The sequence below is a fragment of the Barbus barbus genome, assembly GCF_936440315.1.
Source record: "Barbus barbus genome assembly, chromosome: 3".
Lineage (NCBI taxonomy): Eukaryota > Metazoa > Chordata > Actinopteri > Cypriniformes > Cyprinidae > Barbus > Barbus barbus.
Window position 1 is genome coordinate 21,721,018 of NC_136731.1, and position 24,007 is coordinate 21,745,024.

The following is a 24,007-nucleotide window of genomic DNA, read 5'->3' on the forward strand; positions in this document are numbered from 1 at the left end:
TGTAACATCATGTTTTATTCTATCACGTGCTATTGTCTCCTTAAAAATAAATAAATAAATGGTGTGAGTAATACTATTTAACAATATTTATGTTTTTACTGTTTTAACCAAATAAATGCAGTTTTGGTAAATATAAGTGGCTTCTTTCAAAAAATTTTAATAGATAAAATTCCCAATGGATTATATCAAGAGGGTTTATGGGAGTTAGTATAAAATTTTGAACAAGTAAATTTTATTTATTTGGTGTTACACACATCCATGAAATTATTGATAGCCTGAAAAACAAAACCTCCAGTTTTGATTGTAAATATGGTCAGTTTTGGTGGTGTGAACATTAACACATTTTCATGAGGCCTTCTTAGAGAAAGTGTTGCCTTTTTGTGACATGCACAGAATTTTATCAAAAAGCGAGGAACTCCGGAGATGTTTGGAGATGCTTGACTTAACACTCTAAATAGCTCTAACTGGATGTTCCGAATGATAAAACAGCAAACGATACACCTTTCGTTGCATAAATATGCACATGTGACGAAGAAATGTGTTGAAATCTGATGTGTGGAGGTATGCCTCGATGGGTCTGTCCTCTCAGGTATGACTTGGCAGGCTCTAGCCAGACAGGTGTGCAGGTGATGTACGTGTCTTAGGGGAACACAGACACGGGAGATCTGCACAGCGCATCTGATTCCCATCTTCAGCCCTCACCTCACACAGCCCTCGGCTATTTTGGAACTTGTTGGGGTTGTTTTTTCGTTTGTTGCGGTGCCGCTGACCTCGGCGCAGTCCCTACGGTCAACTCTGAAAGAAAAGAGACTGAGATATTTGGTCATCAGTTTTCTCAGACGGCCTAGTTAATGTCTTTCACAGGTTGCAGTCAGAACACATTGTTCTGGTCGGGGAGCGGTAATGGCCGCTGCCACTGAATTCTTCACTTCCATTACTGGGATAAATGGAGCAATGCACTCCATATCAGGGAAGGGAACAAGACTGGAACTCCTGAATATAAACAGCCAATTAATCCAAGCTAATTCTATTAGGAATTGAGCTGGCATCACGCAGGGTTGAAGCTGTGAGCCGCCGAGCGTGGCGAGAACAGCGCCGATACCGTACAGCGCTTTCATCCAACTCATTTTGCCGGTGCTGAGGTTTAGCCTTTTCCCAGAGCAGATTAACGCCACCGCCATAAGCTGCGGTGAGAGCGTAAATAAAAAATGGCGATCATTATATAGCAAAGCGTTGGATTTATGAGGTAGTTTTAGTGCTTCTGTGGGGGAAACCACAGCGATGCCGGTGCAGTGTTGCCGGCCTTTTATTTGGAAGAGTTCTTGATAATGAGACGATAGGCTCATTATCAGATCCACGGAGGTATGTCCTACATCTGATTGCTGTCTCAGGTATGAACGCTCGCGTCTGGCCGGACTGGAGTGAAGGGGACCTACGTGGGAGAACACATGCGAGAGGCATCCTCCATCACACTCGATTCTTATCTCTAGACGTCACTTTTATTTATAAGGGCAGCTATTTTTGAATGTTTGTTCCCTTAATTTCTTATCAATCTCATTGCCTTGAGGTACGAACCATGTGTTGGTCAAAGAAGCACATTGAGTAATCTTTATTTTCTTTGATAATGAGGGGTGAAAGGTCTAAAGTATTTCACAGACTGCTATTATGACTCAATCAGGCAGATTGAAATGTCCAGAGGCTAGCCAGATGCTACTTTTGGGAAAGAGAGAGAGCGCAGAAAAAGACATGAAAGAAAGCATTTAAAGTCAGCATGAAATGTTGTAGTAACATATACTATATTAACCCTGGTAAACAGACAAAATCACCACCCTAGATGTCACCCACCCTAGATGTTTGTTAGTTTTTTTTTTCTTGTGGAAAGTTTCACTTACAGATCCAACAGATTTATTGATGTGAAATCCAAGCAATGCTGTCAGTTTCAGTTTTATGCTGACGTTAACAGTAATGAAATATAAAGATGGTTGCCACCAACTTTAGGAACAAAGAAAAATGTCCTAGTCTAACATTTGCCAATACTATTATATCACCTTTGCATATTATACATTTTGGCTGAATGTATTCAATGAAAGGAAAAACAGTAGCTAAAATAAACTTTGTTACCAAAACATGTAACAAAACATGTAACAAAACATTGTAACAAAACATGTATCTACAAAACTTGCTTGTCAAAAAGCATGTGAACTTAATTTTGGTAAAAGTTTAATAATGTGATGACCATATGTAAAGCCATAGTACCAACTTTGACAGCTCATTGTTTAATTATGTTCTCATTTCCTGAAAAGAAGCGGGTTTGGAACTATGATGTTTCCGTCCAACAGTGATGAAATGAACAGATAAGACATTCACTAAGACCAGTAATGTGTATTAAGAAAATAAATGGTGCATTTTGATTTCATGTCTTTAACATTTCACTGACCTTTTTTCCAGTGGTCTTGGGTTTCATACTGACACCTGTGGGTATGGATGTTTGAAGATTTTGTTTATTAAGCACTGCCCTGTCCCAGCAGATTTTTTTATTCCTTTTAATTGATTCATTTATATTAATAATACTACACACTTCAAAAATGGACATACTTGAACTTAATAAAAATGGTGGCTGGTGTAAGAAGACTGTGTGTTGCATTCGGTGCAGCTGTTTCCTGGATGGAGGGATTTTGCCCTGTGGTGGCTGTAGCCGTCATGTTCATTTTATCACTCCAGCAGGCACTGCTTGTTTAAACATTTTAGTTTTCCATTCGTAATTATTCTATTTGGAATGATGGATCGCACACATGCTAATCCATACCATCACTCTGGACTCTTGACTCGGACTCAAAGTGCACCTTTAAAGGTATTGTATTTGGAGCATTTACCATCTTTTTTTAATTTGTGTCTCTGGTCTTATTTTGCACAAATTGTGAAGTTATGAAAAAAGTTAATATGTAAATGTAATAACTTTCTTCACCTCTGAAATAACACTTTTCTGCTGACAGAACAAAAACCTACATGTGCAAGGAAAATAACATTACCCGCTAATATTACAGCCTGCTTTTCAACGTTCAGTCAGACTCCTTGTGGATAAAACCACGTCCTGTCCTAAATAATTTCCTGCTAAATACCTTTATACGTCATATTACAGAAGCTAAAGTCATGAAATGCAGTTCCTAACCCATTTTATCTGTAAAAATGTTTCTGAGATTCAGTGAGAAACATGTGGGATGATACTTTATTTTATCTGCTGGGAACTGATGGTTTGAGAAAGGGGAGGGGCTAAAATGAGAGGCCTTGGTGACATCATCAGAAAAGAAAAGTTGTTTTAGTTATATTCTGAAAAAAGATCATGAAGATTGCTTTAATGAATTGATATAGATGTTATTAACATATAATTAAATATCTGGAATTATGTGGATATTCTAAATGATCATACTTCCTTAGATGATTCATACCTTACTTCCAGTGTTTTGTGAATGCTGTGGCATGGTGTCTTTAAAGTAGCAGGGAGTTTTATTTACAGGAAGAATCTGTCTCTGCTGATCGCTGTTGATTCCGGGCTGCAGGATTGAGGGGCAGACTGAAGGCCGTTGGAAAAGTCATAGTGGTAAGACAAGTTGAGCGAAGTACATTATGTAAAAGAGCAGGGCCATACATTATGGAACATGCATACTACACGTCAGGTATGAAATATGTTCCCTGGGAACAACATTGTGAAGCAAAACAGCCCCCAAACCACGGTCACATTCCTTCCCACCCAGAGCCCCGACACCTCCCTGCACCACACCAGCAGCCAACCACAGAGCCCGCCCCCCTTCTCGCCTCTCATTCCGCACCTCCGCTCATGCCTTTACTGCTACTCGCTCCCTCTCTCTCTCTTAACTGCTTTATCTCTCCTTTGCTCGCTCTGATCTTGGCTGCCTTTTATTCTGCTCACTGCATCTGGAAGTACACTGGAGTAGAAAACAGAAAAAGAAAAGCAAAACCTCCTCCTCTGCTTCTAGCACTTTGCCAGCTTCTATCTGGCCAGGAATCGCAGTGGTAGCGTGACCCCAGAAACAGCCAATGCGCTCCACTGCACTCAAAAAGAGAGAAGGAGGGAGAGGGAAATGGGGGGCTGAGAGAGAACTGGAGGGATTGGATGTCTAATGTTAAACTATTTTCCTCAAAGAGCTGCTCTTTGTGTTGACATAAATGTTTCATTATTTCTGCACTCTAACATCTTGAGTTGAAGTTAAGGCTTGAACTTTAGTCTGATAAAGCAAAGAACCACGAGAGGTTGTGCATTAGAGATTTTAGCACAGATGGGTGGAATGTTCAAAGGCCAGTGTTTGTGAGTCAGTCTTGTATTGCTTGCTTTGTATTATTTTGTGGTACTCATGAGGTCAAAGTTTGTCCTGTTAGCATTAGCAGTTGGCTATAAGCCCCTGCTTGTAGATGTTCATGTAGTAGTTACGCTATCTGGCAGCAAAAAGCTTCTTTTTTTTCTTCATTGACAGCCATCCAGGCAGATATAGCCATGTTTTCTAGAGAAACAGGTTTAATTGTGGACTGATAAGATATTTGATCTCTGATCCTCACCAAGGCTGCATTTATTTGATAAAAAAATTAATAAATAAAATAATAAAGCTAATATTATTACAATTTAAAATAACAGCTTTCTATTTGAATATATTTTAAAACAAATTGTATTCCTGTGATGCAAAGTGGATTTTTCAGCGTAATTACTCCAGTCTTCACATGATCCTTGAGAAATCATTCTAATATACTGATTTGCTGCTTAGTATTTGTTTTGTAGAAACTGATGAATTTCCTCCAGGATTCTTTGATAAATAGGAATTTAAAAAAAACAGCATTAATTTTCAATATAAAGCAACATTTTGTAACATTTTAACTGTCTCTACCATCACTTTTGATCAGTTTAGTGTATTCTTGCTAAATTAAAAAAACATTCTCAGTAATATTGCAAACCAATGCATTATTTTATTTTGTTTATTTCCCTTTTTTTATAATTTGGCTCTTAGAATTGAGCAGCAGACTTATGTTTTTCTATGACAGCTGCCTTTGACGTCACATATAAATGGAGAACTGTGACCCAGGCGTCTCTTGTCATATTTAAGTGCTATATGTACCAAGAAAATTCTTGCTGGCTAAATTGTACTTAACAAGCTTTGAGTCAATTGTTTCCATGGTTGTAATTAGCATCACAGGTCAAAGAACATTTGAGTCAAATGCTAGAAAATGTTGGGGAACGTGTTTATGCTGCACACCTGCATACCTACAGATTGAACTCCAACGCTCGAGAAGTGCAGCTTGTGCTCTTAATGCAAGGCACAGTACAATAGCAGACACAGCAATATAATAAAAGACACCTAGTTTCAATAAATTTACATTTACACAAATGCATTTATTCATAATAATTCTACTGCTAGCTTATATAGTTCATTAGTGAATATAGGATATTGCTCTTTAGGTTGCTACAGCCGCAGAGCAACATAGCAATTCACTGCATTAATATAAAATTCAACTGATGCGCAGGTGTGTTTATCAGCAGCTTTACTCATCAGTGTGTGTGTGGGTGCTTGTGTGGTTTGTTCTGTCATTACAGAAGAGGAGAAAATGAGATACAAAGATTGAACATTCATTTTATTGGTTTGGTTTATTAATACAGTGGTTATTTCAGCCGCGCAGGCTTTTCACAGGGGAAACCAACAAATAAAATGAAACTAAATAAGTAGAATATAGCTTTCTGACAATCTGTGGCTCAGTCACTAGTCTCTTTAACAATTAGCAACAATAACTCTGCATACCTGATCAACACGAACGATAAAAAACATATATAAACACATAAAACAAGAACCGATGCTAATACTTCAGAAAACCTGGATCGTTTATAAAATGATTTATTTACATTCACTCAGAATAATTATAATTTGGGGGGAAAAAAACAAAAATAACACAAAGACAAACACAAATGGCACTGACCGCAGGAAGGAAAGTAAAACACTGATTAAAGAGGACAAAATATAAAATATTATCTGTAGTAATTTGACGATTCCATAGTGTAGTTCAAGTGCTATGAGTAGTAAAGGGTACACAGGTATAGACCCCCGGTCCGCTGAGCGTTTAGGGCGGGATTCAAGCCCTCATTATGCGGAGTGGGGGTGAGGAGGTTGTCGGCTCAAACCTCCTTTCAGTCTCACTCATGCAGTGAAAGTGGTTAGTACAAACTTAATACAACACAAGCTTAATAGCATTAGCATCAAAACTGTGCTTTCATAAACAGAGGGTGTCTATAATCAGCACCGCTATGATTGTGCAACAGCGCACCAGAACAGTGGTCTAGCCAGGTCCAATAGCAAACACAAGAGGGTATGGTCTGAGGCCAAAGCGTTGTTGCGATTGGTCCATTTTTGTCCAATGTAAATTCATTAGACTGGGCCTCCAACAGTCAACATGAGCTGAAAAACTTGACATGTTGAAGTTACTGTGATGCATGAATTTCTAAGCCTGGACTACAGGTGACAAATTATAAAACAACAATTATTAGCAGCTTCAACTATAACGTATTTCAAAAATATAAAGGATAAACTTTTTATATAAAAATATCATTTATCTATGGAGGGCTGATACATTGCAGACGGGTTTGTTGAAGGGTTAGACGTATATGTATATATCTATATATAACTGTTCTTCTCTCAGAGTGCACAGGAAATGGTTCTCTGTGAGGATTTGTCAAGACATGAGCATGTTTCAAAGTTCTTTGTACCATTCCTGTTCTTCATGTCATTCACTCCAATTTTCACTTTCTCGTGTCTCTCAGGTGTCTCTGTTAGCAGACGGTCTGCTGGCTGGACAGGGGACTCTCCAGAGACAAGCTTGTTGGAGACATGTCTGGACGAGACGTCTTAAACATGGACGAAATATAAAAGGCCTGGAAGAAAATGTTAAAGTGAGCACACAAAAAGTACCTTACACTCCCAGCTTTATAATAACGGTAATATAGCGCATGTGGTGATGTGATTCTTACCACCCAGTACGCGGTCAGTCCTCCCTGCAGGAAGCCGGTCAGGACATCAGTAGGGTGATGGCGGTAGTCGGAAATACGAGTGAATCCTGTGTACACAGCTAACATCACCAACATGAACTGCAGCAATGGTCGCAGGAGCCGTGCCCCTCGCCATGACAAACGCGCCTGCAGGTAAAACTGCGCAAAGACAGGAAGTTTCAAGAATGATTAACATATGAGCTGATAAAAGAGTGTACAGACTGATAAATAAAGCTTACAGAGTGTGAGTGTGTGTGTGTGTGTGTGTGTGTCTGAGCTAAACCTCTGATGACACATTTCCTCAAAAATTGCTTGGAAGTTAGCTTAATCTGATAAACCTGATAAACCATCCTCAAAAGACTAAATAATGTGCTTATTTTAGTTCAAAGATGCCAATACTGTAAGTCTGTTATTATAAATAGCCTAAGAAAGAAGTCTGCATTAAACAAAATTAACCCTATCTATTTTAGAAATGTGTGTTATTGATCTTTAATCATCTTTAAATCAGCTTATGATACTTGAGAGACGATATTATTTAGGCCTACTACAGTTATATACTATCTGTATCTCCACCCTAAAAGTGGAAAATTGTATTAAAATGGTTCTGTTCCCAAATATAGTGAGCATCACCGATACAGTCTTCACATTAAGTCTCTTCCAAAAGTTAAGGAGCAGGGCCCGGTTGCATGAAAACCCTTAAGTAAGGGTATCCCTGAAGGGGAAAAGATCCCTGAGGCAAGGGATTTCCTTAAGAGAGTTGCAACAAACGTCTTAACCGTCACCCTTACCTAAGTGTTTATATTAAGCGTTTCACTGTAGTTTCTGGCAGCGCACGGCAACGCGAGGTGCGGTTGCCATAGTTACTCTTCCATATTGCACTATAAACATAACGGACCGCAAAAATAACCTAACAACTACAGCTATAAAATATTTTTAATTTTTTTACAAAATATTATTTTTTTGACAAATTGATCTTCATATAGGTGTGGGGCTTGAATTCACACGTGTTCATCTATCACTCCGCAAACGCGTGGGAAACCAGCAACTGCAAAAAAACGCTCCGCTAATACGTCCTGCTCATCTCTGGAAGGAAATTTGACATGTGTCAATTCGGCCACACAGGGCTAAGGCCACTCGATGGACAGCTCTGCAGACAGTGGATTTGTGTACTCTGAAAACGTCGCCAATGACAGACTGAAAAGTACCGCAAGCTTCGTCGGGTTTGGTGTTCAAGGTCAGGCTCAAGTGTTGCGGTGAGATGAAGGATTGACTGACGATCAAACCTATATTCTCTCAATAACTGCGCATCATTCATCTCCAATGGATTATTTCGATCATTAAAAATGTGCCTAGGTAATTGCTCCTCTTCTATGAACATGAAATCAGCCATGGTGCTAGAGTAAAAGATGACTTAAGGGAGCTATTTTGGTCCCTTAATTTTTTAAGGTGAAACGGTTACTAAGGACTTTGTAGCAACGCATAACAGAACTTAAGGGAACACTTAAGCAATTAAGGGAAATACTTAAGTGACAGCCTTAACTTCCCTTAAGTAAGCCCTTAGGTTTTTTCTTGCAACCCATGTTTCACTAAGGGTACCCTTAACCTTATAATTAAGGGTTTTCTTATCTTAAGGGTTTTCATGCAACCGGGCCCAGAATTTTAAAATTATCTTGTCTCTGTCAAATTCAAAGGCAATAGAATGGACAATGCTAGAATATACTCCTACAAGCTTCATCCAAAATGATAGAATTGTTGCAAAAAATGCTCTATGTAATTAAAAATGTAATATCGAATATCAACATTTCTGTATGCTTTGTTTATTATGCTCCCTTCATGTGCTGTCGGAAATTTCCTATATCCCACTTTTGAAATCGTGATTACGAGCTTGTCGCATTCAACACCAAATTGAGTTGTGAGTCAAGTTTTCTTCATCAAAGATATACCATGATGGTGCACTCAAATTACCATGACTGGGAGAAGTTCCGCCTTCTAAATAAAAGAGGCAATAGGCAATTGGTTCAGACATTGCATCACTGCAGCTGCCGTTATAAACTCTGGTTGTCCAGAGACTCACGCTTGGGATTGAGAATGCACATTGGTTAGACCAACCCAAAATATACACTTTTGTAAATGCTATTTGAACATTTATGGGACAGTTGTGTCAGATGTTGTTGTTGACTCGAAATGTTATTTGTTATTTATGCTAAGTTTGGCTAGCATTTTTTGAGAGTAGACTGAGTTGGTCATATATCCTGGAAATAGCTGCCTAGAGGCGTTGAATGCCAAAGGAAAGGTACTTCAATGCTTTGTTGCATTACACAGAGTGTTCCAAATCATCATTTTTGAGGCTACATTTCAGTTAGGATGCTGCCTTAGAGATAAACACTAGCTTTGGGAACAGAGCCATATGGTGAAAAAAATAGTTAACACGTTAATGATACCACCCTGACTAGCTAGCTTAGCTACACGACAAATATTAGGGAAGATGTATTGGGGTCAGTGTGTATTGGCTGTAGATGTCACACGAGGGACCGTGAAACATTCCAGAATTTAAGGGGCCTGGTACCCCTCCCATCAGCCCCGTCACAGGTGTTTGGCTTCCTGCAGTAAAGTCTGGAGCAGCTGGCGCACAGAGCCAAAGCATGTGGCTGCAGGTCAGGCATGCAAGGCAGAGCCAAGCCTGTACAGTGCGGCCATTGGCGGGGACGGAGAGAAAAAAACAGGCAAAGACAAAGAGCCTGAAACGGAATTTCTATAGGCTTTTCCCTCGCTCTGTTCATGTTCTCTCCCGCGCGCTCTCTAATGAGAGTTGAAGAGCTCTCCCGCTTTTAGAGCAGCCAAAGCCCATGAATTGAATCAGATGAATGGTAGAAAATAGCTTGTTTTTACACAGTGGGTGAATTTTCTTCCCTCCGTTCTAAACGTGATTGGCACACAAGGCAGAGTAAATTCTGATAAGGTTTGTGGAGCAGTTGAGTGAAAGAGGAATGTGAATGATATTGAATGTCATGCTTTATGATCGTTTGCGAGCGTTTTGTCATTTTTCCCCCTTATTGTGCACCTTCCCTAGGCCATAACAGTGAGTGAGAGAGAGGGGTTTAACTGAAAGAAGCCTGTCTATCTCTCAGCAGGCCAAAGCTCCCCCCCTCCCAGACCCAACCCACAACTAAACAAGGCCTCCTCTGTCTTCAGCTAGCTTTCACTCGCTCTCCCTCTCTCCGCTCATCTATTCATCAGGCCTCTGGAGAACATTCCCTCTTTCACTCAAGCCTTTCTTTTCTGCTTGAAGCAAGATGCCTTTTGGGAGTTATTTTTGAGTTCTCAGAGCCTTCTTCTTTCAGTATGAGTTTATTTGTGTGCATTTGTGTGAGTTGAAGTTTGAGAGAGTTTCCCGTCAGTAGGAATTTTTTGGCATTTTTCCCACGTGGCATGGATGGGAAGTGAAAGCTGACAACAGAAAAAGCTCCTCATCGGCATCCAACAGCCTGATGTGTGTTTGAGTTTGCGTGTTTGAGTGTGCATGTGGTAAATTTGGCCACACACGGCGATACTCACTGCCAGGTAAAGCATGGTGTACATGGCGAAAGATGCATGGCCCGAGAAGAAGGACTTTCTGTTTGAAAAGAGCAGAAGGGAAATATTATCAACTAAATGTAAAAATCTCGCAAATCATTAAACCGCTGCACCGCTTTATGGGCCATAACATTGTCTGCATGTTGTTATATTAAGCAATCACAAGCATACATGTTATTCGAAGTAAATTACTTTTTATTTCCATAAAACCTACAATGTGATCAGTCAAAAAACATCCAACATTTGCACTTGAAAAACTGTACCTTTAATTAATCATACACTGTAGCTCTGTTCCAAAATCTAGTGAGCCTCCTACATAAGCAGGATCACTATAGGGCTGTTTTAAACACCCATTGCTATGTTCCAATCTGATGTGCCCCAATCTCTTCGAAGGGTTTACCTTCCAGAGAAAGAGCTTCAAAGGGATTAAGGGTGTAGGGGAAAAAACTGTGCCTCGGAAGGCACTTCTGTGTCATCTTCCTAAGACAGTTGAGGCTCCATCGTCACACAATTAAACCTCCGCAAGGAATCATGGGAGTGAAGTGTCCATCAGTTGCACCCTTCAAAGTGGCCAGTTTTGAGTAATTCAGTTTGAAATGACCCTTCAATATGATGGCCATGATTGCTCTCACTCTGATCTGCCCTTTAGAAGTGGATTTATCCAGTTTGGAACATAGCGCAAGGTACCTTCTTCTGGTCAAATATTAAAGAACTATAGCATGTATCCTTCATAGAGTAGACAATCTGAGTGCATTGCGACAAGCCGACCCTTGTGACAAGATGTGCTTCGTTGTACTGAATGTGAACTTTTATCATACCTCAAACCTTTTAAAGTGTATTTTTATTGTGCTGTTAGCTTAGCAACATGCTAACATCGAACTCCATCAGAATCAGTTGCAAGTCAAGTCTACCATGTGGAGTACTGTTTGTATCATGCATGTAAAATGTTACAAATAAGTCAATTGTGAAGATCCATTTTGGTTAGGATGCTGCCTATGTTGGTAGTATATAGCAAGAAAACTAACTTAAGCTCCTTCCGAATATGCATACTTTCCTAAATATAGTAGGTGAAAAATATTCCATAAAAGATAGTATGTTTGAACTCAGAGTATTTACTGTATAGTAGACAAATAGTTCCCGGGTGACCAACTACTTCCGACGAGATTCTGATGGACTCGTCTGATGGACACTTTATCCTATGAGGCCTTGTGAGCAGAGTTGTGAATGGCAGTGAAGCTTCACAACGGACACTGGTAGGTTCCATGATAATGACAACATGATGGATATAGTATATCTGCATTACCTTCATACTACAAACAGTCACACTATATGGTAGGCAATGTTCCCTCTAATTTTTTTCTTGCTGAGCAAAACTTTTCTCTATTGGGCGGACATTTCGGCCACCTGAGCAAAAACATTCTTTATACCAGATCTGTACAGCTCGCAGCCTCCAACACTATTTATATTTGATTTGACCCTTGATGTTTGGGATCAGTAAATTTTTTAAAGAAATTTCTTAGGCTCATCAAGGCTGTATTTTTTTGATAAAAAATATTGAATATTATTTCACAAAATAATATTGTGAAATATTATTGCAATTTAAAATAAAAGTTTTCTATTTTAATATGCTTTAAAATATAATTTATTCCTGTGAAGAAAACCGGAATTTTCCGTGTCACATGATCCTTCAGAAATCATTCTAATAATCTTGCTCATTTATAATCAATGTTGGAAAAAGTTGTGCTGCTTAATATTTTTTTGGGACCTGTGATATTTTTCAGGATTCTTTGAGAAATAAAAAGTTAAAAAGAACAGTGTTTATTCAAAATAGTTCAAAAGTTTGGAGTCAGTTTTTTTAGTTTTTTTTTTTTTTTTTTTTTGCTTATTTCTTATTATTTTTTAATTAATAGCAGGAAAGGATAAAATTAATAGCAGGCAAGGATAATTCAGCAAGGATGTGTTAAATATATAAAAAGTGGTAGTAAAGACTTATATTGTTAGAAAATATTTATATTTTTAATTAATGCTGTTCTTTTTAACTTTTTATTAGCCTAATCAAAGAAAAAAGGTTCCAAAAATATTAAGCAGCACATCAGTTTCGACAGTGATAATAAATCAGAATATTAGAATGATTTCTGAAGGATAATGTGACACTGAAGGCTGGAGTAAATTCAGCTTTGCTTTACAGGAATACAATATATTTTTAAAAATATATTAAAATAGAAAACCAATATTAGAATTTGCAAGAGTTCACAATATTACTGTTTTTTTTCTTCTGTATTTTGATCAAATAAATACAGCCTTGATGAGCATAAGTTACTCCATTAAAAAACAAGGTCAATTATTTATTGTCTAAATAAATTAAGGTCAATTAATTGTTTATAATATAGGACTAACATAATATAATATCAAAACAATGAAGCATTTAAACTGATAGAAGAGAATAGAGAACAAACTGAAGCATTTAAACTGAGATCTGTAAGTTAAATATTTTTTTAAAAATGTGAAGGTGAATTCTTCTATAGCTATCTAAACAGCCCTATGAAGTACAGTTTGCACAATATACCTGTGTGTGACTGTAAATGTCTCAGAGTTTTGTTACCGATCTGTGCCCATTATCCGCTATTTCCAGCACTTAATCAAGCCACTCTTCTTTAATACATGAGGACGTTTTATTTCACAAGTCATTGCGTTGGCTCTCGAAGTGAGCTATTTCGTCCGCAACCACTGTAGTATTCGGTTTCTACAGCGGCTCATTTGGCGCACATCATTCTCTTTCTATGAAACCTGTAAACTGAATTCACCAGTCCATAGTCTGCATTCACCAGTCTAAATCTATAGAGGCACCAGCTCTGTAACGGTTTACCCGAGCATTTCAGTTCTTTCATTTTTACTAGAATACAATCAAACGGCTTTCCAAACTCATTTTTGTGTGTGTGTGCGGCACATTATTTCTCTGCGCGGCTGTGGTGGAAGAAGAGCGTGGTCACACAGCTTAGAGGGAACATTGATGGTAGGGGTGGCCAACATTGATCCTGAGAGCCAAGTCCTGCAGTGTTTTGCTCCAAACTTGACACTCACCTGCCTGTAGCTTTCTAGTAACCCTTAGATCTTGATTAGTTTGTTCAGGTGTGTTTGATTAGGGTTGGAGCTGAACTCTGCAGGACTATGGCCCTTCAGGATGGACATTGGCCACCCCTGATATAGTATATGGAGTCTCCAATTCTGCTCCTGTAGAGTTGCCATAGAGTTCAGTGCCAACGCTAATCAAATACACCTGAAGTGGCTAATCGAAGTGTTTAGTGTTACTTGATAATTACAAGCAGGTGTGTTGGAGCAGGATTGGAACTGAAGTCTGCAGGAACTGCAAGTTTCCAGGAGCAGGGTTGGAGATCCATGATATAGAGCATACTTTTCTAATGATCAATAAGTACTCTTTCTAAAGAAGTAACTATGCAAATTTTGTATAGAGCCTAGGTTTTGGAACAGAGCTCATCTTATCTCTGTGCCTCCCATAAAACCCCTTGTACTCCACTTACCTGGCCTCAATCACTATCTTGGAGTGGTTCTTGGTACAGACGTTTGAGATGTAGGTTCCAGGTGTGCAGTTGAGTGATTCGTAAGTCACATTGCACACCGACAGGAAGTGGGGACGGAGTCGGCCCACACTCAGCTTCGCCATGTTGGTCAAGGATTGCCCCACGCAGCAGCCAAACAGGAAGCTGCCCAGCTCCTTATACAGACAGGACACGTAGAGGTTGCGCACAAACGCCCGTGAGTGCACAACTCTGAATCGTACACGGTAACACTCTCCGACAGCAATCTGAGACAGACAGGGGACACCGCTAAGGTTACAGCCATGCGACACTGAGTTAAATACTACAAGGCTCATGATGCCTTAAAACTCACAGCACCTCATACACATGCTCTCTTACACAAAGAGAACCTCTTGTTCAATAGAATAGTAGATGAAAAGAGTAAATAAATAGCCTTCAGTAACAGGAGAACCGTGGGCTAATACTACTATGGACAGGATGTCTCGTAAAAGACAAAAATGAAAATTCTATCATCAGAATTACCCTCATGTTGTTTTAAATTCATACAGTTTTTATTCTTTCTGGGAACATCAAAGGTCAATGTAAATGTACTGGTCACTCTTTTCCACGGAATTACAGTGAAAAGATAGCTTGAAAATTTTACATAAAACAGCATAGATGTAGATCTTCAAATAGTTTTTGAAGTCATTGTCCTGAACAATCCTGACATCCACCCTAGCTCTCCTTAGTATCTTCATGAGAGAAGTAGAAAGTATGAATCATTTTTTTTTAAATCAGAGGTGTCCAAACCTATTGCTAGCAGGTCACTGTCCTGCAGAGGTTAACTTCAACCCTAAATAAAGCCATCTGAACCAACTATTCACTGTCTTCAGACTCACTAGAAAATTCCAGGCAAGTATGTTGGAGCTAAACTCTATAGGTCGTTGGACCTCCAGGAGCAGGGTTGGACACCCGTTATAAATTCATCAGTTGATCAAGTTCACAAAACCAATATAAATGACTGGTTCACAAATCAGCCATGATGCACCAATTCATCCATCATTGAGCCTATGCTGACTGATGAAGAGTGCTATACAAATAAATCTTTATTATTATTATTATATGATGGACTGGTGTGGTGTGTTCTGTACTACTGACACTAGTCGGACACCCATTGGTGGATCTGTAGATGCTTGAGCATGTTGAAGTGGCTTTGGGCAGTTTGTGAGAAAGATCACTCTGATTGGCTGTTTAGTTTGGTGAACTAGTGGACGAGAAGAAGTGTCAAAGGCAAGCAATGACAAAGTCAAGGGAACAAACAGAAGACTAGTTGTTCATCTTTATCTCATTTGCAATGATATCCGCAGTCCTAGCTTTTTCAATTTCTCGTTTTGAATGATGAACACAGACTACTGCCACCTGCTGGTATGGAGAGTTATTTCCTTTCATGTCAGCGGAGAACGTACATGCAGGTATTTGGTATTGGCTGTGGTCTATGCACTGTGTTCAAGTGCAAATTGTTCGTCTAGATGCAGGTAACATGAGGCAACAACCCGGTTTTCGTTACCACTAGTTATTTGATTTGGTTTGGTGTGCTTTGGTTTGGTGTCTGGGCCTTTAACAATTTTTGTTTTGCCATTTTTTACTTTATTCACATAGTACAGTTGGAGAGAGGTCAGGAAGAGAAGTGGAAGAGAGAGGGAGCCAGGACTGGTAAAAGACCATGAACTGAGATTCGATCTTTGGTCGTCTGAAGTGCAATTGCGCCTACATGATAGAGAGCTGCCCACAAGGCCCATATGTGCTATATTCTTTAGTATTCTGAAGGACTGAGTAATATTGACCACCTTTTATCATACTTTAATGTTGCTTTTGATGCTTAAAAGACTTTGCAATTCAATGTAAAATAACACTTCTTGAAAATCTTTTCTGCTTTGAGAAGAAAATAAATCTGACATGAGGTTGAGTAAATGAAGACAGAGTTTACACTCTTGGGTGAGCTCTCTCGCAGTTCATAATCTCTTTGCAGTCATTCAATAAGTGACATTTCAGTTTATGCGTGCATTCTCACCGTAAGTCCTGTGATTATGATGCCCCCGGCTATAAGAATGCTGTCAGGAATGGCCTCAATTTCTATGTAAGGGTAAGTGATGCTGGTGTCCCCGCAGAAGAAGCCCCTCTCGTATGGTTTCACCGCTTTGAGCTCACAGGCGAAGAATGGAATTGAGGCTGTCAGGAGAGAGACAGAGGGGTTAATTTTTCTGTCGAAACTACCTAGAGGAATATTCTTCTGTGCATGTCAGTGTTTCTCTGGCACCACAAGATCAGACACAGATACATCTTTAATGCTCTATCATGTGCAATTAGAATCGCAAGTGTGGCTGAGATATATTGAGAATGTCACTGTCTTCCTGATGGGAATCGAGATCCAGCCTAAGGAGCTGACATTCCATGCATATCTCTGGCAGAAAGAGTGAAGGAGGGGGTGGGGGTGGAAAGAGAATGACAGGACGGATAGATGAGGCATGTGGAGAAGAAAAGACCCTAAAGAATACAGGATTGAGGTCAGAGACTATGAGGAGGAAGATGGAAAGTTTCTTACAAATTGTACTGGGAATGCGGTAATATGGTTCACTTGGAGTGCGTAGGGGATTCTCTCTTTAAGGTAAATGCAAACAAATCTATTACACACCTGGATGGTTGCTGGCAGGTGTGTTGGACACTGGCTAGACTAAAGTGTAGAAATTAAAACCTGCACACTACTGTAGCTCGCAGAATTCCTTATGGTATTTATGGCAGTGCGTGCAACTTATTCTATCCCCTTGTTAAACAATTACTAATTTAAAAATTAAACATTGTGGCAGTAGGTCACAGACAAGTTTCCAGATAAGTAAACCAGGATGTTGTTCCAAATGGATGGGTGATGGGATAGTTTCATGTTATGGGCAATCAGTTATAATTTTTTTTTTTTTGCTTTTCTTACAGACAACTACATTTTTTGCTTACTTTGTTGCATTTTTTCCTTGGTTTGGGATTCCACTCATTATGGTTACCCATCAAGATGGATTGACAAGTTAGCCCTGCGATCTAGCTCCTTGTTACACACATACATATATGAATGCATATAGGCCTTGATTAAATCAAGACTTCATCGGAACAGCATTCTTGCAATGCACCTGTATTGTAGAAGAGCAATGACATTTAAAAATAAAGAGTTGCTCTTTTATTTTCAACTGACAAGTAAGGTGCTTACCCACAAAATCAGGTAATGCATAACTTATTATGAATTATGATACAGACTGACCCTTTCGTCCATTGGGTCGGATTTCTTTCTCACTGCAAGTGAGATGATTTCAGTTTGGCCAAAACCACCTCGTTCAGATGATCTCAGACTGGTGTGGATCTAAGCATGACTGCCATATTTAGGCATGCCTAAACTAACCAAACTAACGGAGAAAATGCACCAGTTTCTGCTCCAAGCGTGCCAGGTGTGAAAACACCCTTAATAAATAATTTATTTTAAGTACTAAAAGTGAGTTTAGGCATCATTATATTATAATGTACATTTTAGCATACAGTTTGTTAAAGATTACATTTAACACTTATTTATTAGCATTTGTAAGTTTAACTATAAGTGTTCAAGGACAGACAAAGGTCTAAATGAAAAAATAAATAAAATAAAACCAGGACATTAGCATGTACAATTAATATCACTTATGAATTATTAGCTGTTGTAAAGAAAGATATTAATGCTGTTTTAATAACTTCCACTAATTTGCCAATTTAACCATCTCTTCAAAACCCAAAATGATTCCCATTCAGAGAGTGTTTTTGATTGACTAGTTCTCTGATGCTAAAAAAAGCATGGGTTTTTTGCTGTTTACAGAATACAGTGTTCTCACTCAGGCAGGTGCCATTTCTCAGGACCTCTTTTCAGCGATATCTGTCAGGAAGTAGGAACATTTCATGTGTCAAAACCTTTAATGGATAGAGAAGTAGTGGCTAATTATTCATTATATAATCTTTACAGGAAATAAATGTGGAGTACACAGTACTGATGTGCAAATATAGATCTGTACCGGGAGTTGAGTGTGAATATAGAAGTGATGAGTGATTCAGCTGTTGAGTTATTGGTTTTTGTTCCCTCTCTCTCTCTCTCTTGTTTCCCCCAGGCCCATGGCCCGTACGGTCCCATGCCCTTGATCCACACAGAGCATGAGACTAATCATTAACCCTCCACTCTCTCCCCCAGCTGGAATTAACCCAGCCACAAACACAGCCTCTGCCAGGGAATCTCTCAGCGTACATGACCGCTCGGTTTCCAGGGCACATACACATGCTTGCACGCTGCAGGGGGACCAAAACAGATCCAGAGATGGAAAGAAAGTGCAAAGTAGGTCACTGTTGGCTGAAATGTACCAGCAAGTTCATATAGACTGATCATGATCGTTCATCCAGAATATTGGGTGTCATTCACTAATAACTTTGTATTTGTACGCACAGGGAGAAATTCTTACAAAAATTCACACATGCATACACCTTAGGCCCTGTTTACACTAGTGCATTTTTGTTTTAAAATGGTGTTTTAAAATGAAAACGATCCTCGTCTACACTGGCGTTTTCACCACGTTTCAGAAACGATCTCCATCTACACTACACAACCAAAAACGCATGTCACATGACCATTCATGCATGTACAACAATAGACATGTATGGATAGATGCCCTATTATTTAGATGGCGGATGCGTCTGCGTGCTTGGAGCAGTCGAATGGGGAATCTCCCTATACATATCTATGGGTACAACAATACGCAGAGCGAATGTGGCAGACATGCCATTGTTTTCAAAAGTCTCTGTTTTGGTCCATTTACACTGAAATGCAACCCTGGAGTTTTCAAACTAAAACGGGGTCTGCAGCGTTTACAAAAGTCTCCGTTTTCGAGGTTCAAAAATGCCGGAGTAGTGTAGATGACAGGCATAACTGTAGCAAAAGTTATGCATTTTAAAACGAAAACGCACTAGTGTAAACATAGACTTATTCTAATGTTAATGAATTCTGAGATTTCTAGAATGAGTGACCGCTCAATGTTACTAATTTGTATAAGCACGCCCATTTCCATATACTACAGGTACTCCTGTAACGAAAGTAACGACTTTGTTAGATCCTCAAGCAATGCCAAGTGTGTCATTCTCAAAACCACTACAAAAACTTTTTATACAGGCAGTTTGTATTAGCCAGTTGTACACGGCATATCTGCGTTCTCACACAGAAAAAAAACCTCAAAGCATAAACAATAAATCAGTTTTTCTTAACATGAGGTGATTCTTAGTTTTTCTTAACACAAGTATTGTGTTTTGCGTATGTGTTTCAGTTTCAGTTCAATTTTAGTACAAAAGAAATTTGTGAATCATGGTTGGTTTGTGAAAGCGTTCATACACAGATTTCACAAACAAATTTATGCATACACACTTTTTGAATGAAACCCATTGTGTTAACTAAGTTCTCCCACACACTTCAGTTTTTGCTACATCAACCAAATCCATTGATTTCAACAAAGATGATGTGTCTCAAATACGTAGGAGCAAGAAATGCAAGGGTTTGCAAAAGGGATGCACCTTCATATGACCAAAAATTTAGTAATTTTGCTGTTGACCATGAGAATTCCAGACAGGCTGATCTAGTTGCTCGTAAATCCAAATCGCTGTATTCCCACTTGATTTCAAGCATCTCTTTTTACATTCTTATCACTCAAACGCCCCATAAGAGCCCTTACAAGTACACAGACCTGCATATCGAGATGAATGCTTATGAACATTCCCCCTGAAAACACTGATAAGTATAATCAGAATTTAACACTAAATTTGTACTGTGTACATCGCTGAAAGCTGCTTTTCTCAGAATAAGTGGAGGCCAAACAAAGATAAGGTGAGACGCAACATCCTGCACTGCTGAATATGTAGAGGTGAAGAAGACATGCTGTTGACGAGATAGCACCGAGTTACACGTCAGCACACCCTGATCCCGCTTTCGCTCTCTCTCACCGTAGCGCATGCTTGACATTTCATCCATGCTTTGGACAGGGCTGTACAGTGTTGCCCTTCAGGGTCCTCTCTGGGCCGGTCACATGTTTTTCTGTAATCAAGCTCTCTATCATTAGCTCTGGTCACCATGCAGGATACAGATACGAAGGGCTGGTGACCAAGCTCCTGTTCAGCAGACTTTTAAACAGAGTCCCTACATATTCTATAAAGCAGAATATTTTATAAGGCTGAAGATTTTATACATATTTTATACGACACCCCTTCAGATAATTTTTCCTTCAGATTTATTCTTTAAATGGTTATTGGTTACAAGCCACACTTGAGGTAAGTCCGAGGTGGACTGGGACAAAAAGGGTCAGCCACATAGCACTCTTTTTTTATTATATTTTTTTTTTATTAAAAAAAAAAAAAAAAAAACTATTATATTTATGCTTTTGTAAGCAATACTTTTTAGCTTGAAAATAATATATATTCAAAAAATATTTATTCAAGATGTAAGCAAAGTAAGTTATTATTTTGGTGGTTGGACCCAGTGTTATTTTAGAATCATTGACATCCTATTATAGTGTTTATTGATGTTTTGAATATGTTTTTTTTTTTTTTGAGTTTCATTTTCGTTTATGGTATTAGTATTGTTTTTGTATTTCTTTTTAATCTATATTGTTTTTATTCATTTTTATTTCAAAATTACTAAATAAAATTTGAAATAAGACGTTTTTGAACACTTCAGTTGACGTTTATTTTATTTAAAGTAACAAATATGTTTGTTAATAGTTTTAATTTCAGTTTTAGTAACTATAATAACCCTGGTTGGATTGCATGACAGTTCTATTATTTAACATGATGTGTCATTAATTGATATAAAAGTTGGATTGAAATTGAATGGCATATGTTGAAACCAACACGAATGACTTATGATTTTATTTTTTTATCATGGACAATAAATATGTCTTTGACCCACTATATAATTATATTGATTAAAGAGTCATAATAAATTGATGTTTTTTGATGTGTGATGAAGACAAATTCTCACATTTCAGCATTCTGGAAATAACCTATGACAGCATTTATTTTGTGTTTTTACTTGTTTAATGTGACACAGTGAATGGTACTGCACTGAACATTCATCCCCCACTATATTTGTCTACTAGATGAAGAGCCAATGAGAAGGGCGAGCTGAACTTAGAGCTGGTGCAATCCTGTGAAACTGCTGATAGAGTAGTAGACTGTGTGTCTGGGGACAACCATGCCATGCTAGCAAGCATTATATCACCTACACCAGAATCTGCCACTGCACTTTAATTGGGCCGGGCTAACAATATTGAAATTTTTACTCTCATGAAAATCTTTGTAAATTTTCCTAAATCTAAATTTAATTTTGCAAGACACAAGTCTTCCTCTGACCAGTTCATCTTTCAGGAAAATTTGCCAACAACTGTCTGCTTGGCAGGGATGGCAACTGTAACACTGAACAACTTCTCGCTTTCCTGGTTTGCCTGTCCTGAGGAATCAGTCGAGGTTAGCAATAATCTTCCAGGTGTGCTAATCCTCTTATCATTGCGCACTCACACTTAGGGCAGGTTGGGAAATCAGTGAAGAAACTGCACCTTAAACTCAGCCTCAGTTGAACACACTTAACACACGGTGACCTCACAGGCCGTGTTCACGGTGGTCCATTAGCTCACACCCCCAGAGGAAGCTATTTATCACCAAGACAGCATATTAGCCAGCGGCTAGCTGCTGTCAGATGAGCTAATGATTAGCTAGATCAATCGTGCTAAACTGGATAACACGTACTCACCTCATGCAGACAGGTCAAGGATTGAAAATCAGTCCAACAGCATCTGTCCTTGAAAGACCTCCTAAGAAGGCTAACACACTTTCAGTTTCAGTTTACGCTTCTCAGTTTTATTTGGGGCCAGTCAGAAAGATGGAAATTAAGCTATAGGTGAAGAAAGATCTTTTTTTTTTTTTTTTATTTAGTTCAAGAAACATTTCCTCATCACGTCATGTGGTGTTTTTCCATCATACCTTGAATACATGTGTATACAGCTTAATCGTTAAAATATAAAATATTATTATTTTTAAATGTAATAAGGTAATAAGTGATTTTACAAATATTATGCATAATATATAAATATCATTCGTTTTTGGGGAGTTGCACCACATGATATTTTACAACCTGAACTTATCTTGCCTTGTCATAAAAAAATGTCAAATTATCTGATATTTGAAGAGACTTATCAACTTTTACATACATAGGGTCCATTCTATGACTTCATTCAGTTGGTTGCACCACATAACTTTGGCAGACAAAAGTTTTTCAAACATTAGTAAGAAGTAAACTGCCACTTGTTGGTTTCAGTTTAGTTCCTGATTGTCCTTATTTGGTCGGTTTCCTGTCATTAGTTAATCATCGTTTATTCCATTCACCTGTTTTGCATTAATCATCTTGTTTGTTCCTTTGTTTCCGTTTTCTTTATAAGCATTCTGTTTGGTGATTATGTTTGTCCAGTCTTAAAGTAATGTAATATCATTTGTAACCTTTGTTGGAAATTTTCGTTCTCTGCTCTTCATCGTTAAAACTTCAAATCATCGAATTCCTGAGTCCTGTGTTCCCTTAGAGAGAGACGTTTCGTTACATAAACCTGTTTTGTTTAAATATAATTGATTATTTAAAAATAATTAAATAGATAATAATAAAAGATTGTGCTGAATACAGGGTTCAAACAAGGTCGTTAAAATTCTTGAATTTAGCTATTAGAAATTTAAGATCTGAAATATTTGGAAAATTACCTTGTTTTGTTAAAAGTTTTAAAAAGGGTTTTAAATTAAAAAGAATATGGGAAAGTGATTAAGATCTATGAGAAACAAATATTTATTTTGGAAAAAGTATTAAAAGTCTTATAATTGAGTCTTTATAACAGTTAATGGAAGCCACTGACTTCCACAGTGGCGTAGCGGGCGGGCACGCAGGGTATGCACTGTGGAGGGGCCCCGCGTGTTGGGGAGCCCCGCGATAAGAAGATGGGGTGCTTTTACAGACAATCAAGCATCGACAATAGCCAGAGATATTGTCAAAACTGACGCATAACTGACACACTGTGAGGATAATAAAAGATTAGGTTATTAGCTTAGGCTACTCCTCATTGAGAAAATGTCTTTTAAAACAGGTCTATTATAGCCTACAATGAATTATAGGCCTATAGCCTAAATAAAATTGTTATTATAGCCTACAATGAATTATAGGCATATAATTCTATATATACACACACACACACACACACACACACAATTAATATATACACAATATATATTAATAATAATAATATATTGTATGCAAATCCTGGGGGGGAAAATAGTTTTGCCTGTATGAACCTTGCAAATTATAAGTATTTGTTTTCAAGAATTTCATTATTTTGGTTATTTCTTGATTATGACATCAGAAAAGTTTTACAGTATCACCCTGACAACTGTGACTTTGTTACAAAACCACTTTAATTCAGAAATGTTCATAAAAGAAGAGGTGTAACGTGAATTTGAACAAATTTTAGCATCACCTCATTGACCAAGATATCAGCTCAAAATTAGTAGTTCTGCAGAACTGCCAAGGCTAAATGAGATAATGTCACTGAACACATATCAGGTGTCTGCTGTCATTAATGCTCCCTGTATCAGTGACACGTCTATCAAATTAATTTTAGGAACAAGGCCAGAGGGACTGGTGTGTTAAAAAATCTATGCCATTCTGGACTATTGTGTAAAATGCAGCAAAACTCTTCCATTAACGCTGAGGGACGATGTCAGGATCAGTGCC

At 38.3% G+C, this 24,007-nt stretch overlaps 1 protein-coding gene across 1 annotated transcript in view; it reads right to left on the minus strand.

The window, feature by feature from the left end:
• Nucleotides 1-5,620: 5,620 nt before the first annotated feature.
• LOC306852092 (phospholipid phosphatase 3-like) overlaps nucleotides 5,621-24,007 on the minus strand; it is a 43,278-nt gene continuing 24,891 nt past the window's right edge. Inside the window, exons 2-6 of the mRNA XM_079388718.1 lie at nucleotides 16,220-16,377; nucleotides 14,152-14,435; nucleotides 10,595-10,652; nucleotides 7,022-7,198; nucleotides 5,621-6,925 (exon numbers count right to left, since the gene is read on the minus strand). Of these exons, the coding sequence (XP_079244844.1) occupies nucleotides 6,824-6,925; nucleotides 7,022-7,198; nucleotides 10,595-10,652; nucleotides 14,152-14,435; nucleotides 16,220-16,377 (779 nt within the window). The 3' untranslated portion in view covers nucleotides 5,621-6,823. The remainder of the gene's footprint in view (nucleotides 6,926-7,021; nucleotides 7,199-10,594; nucleotides 10,653-14,151; nucleotides 14,436-16,219; nucleotides 16,378-24,007) is intronic.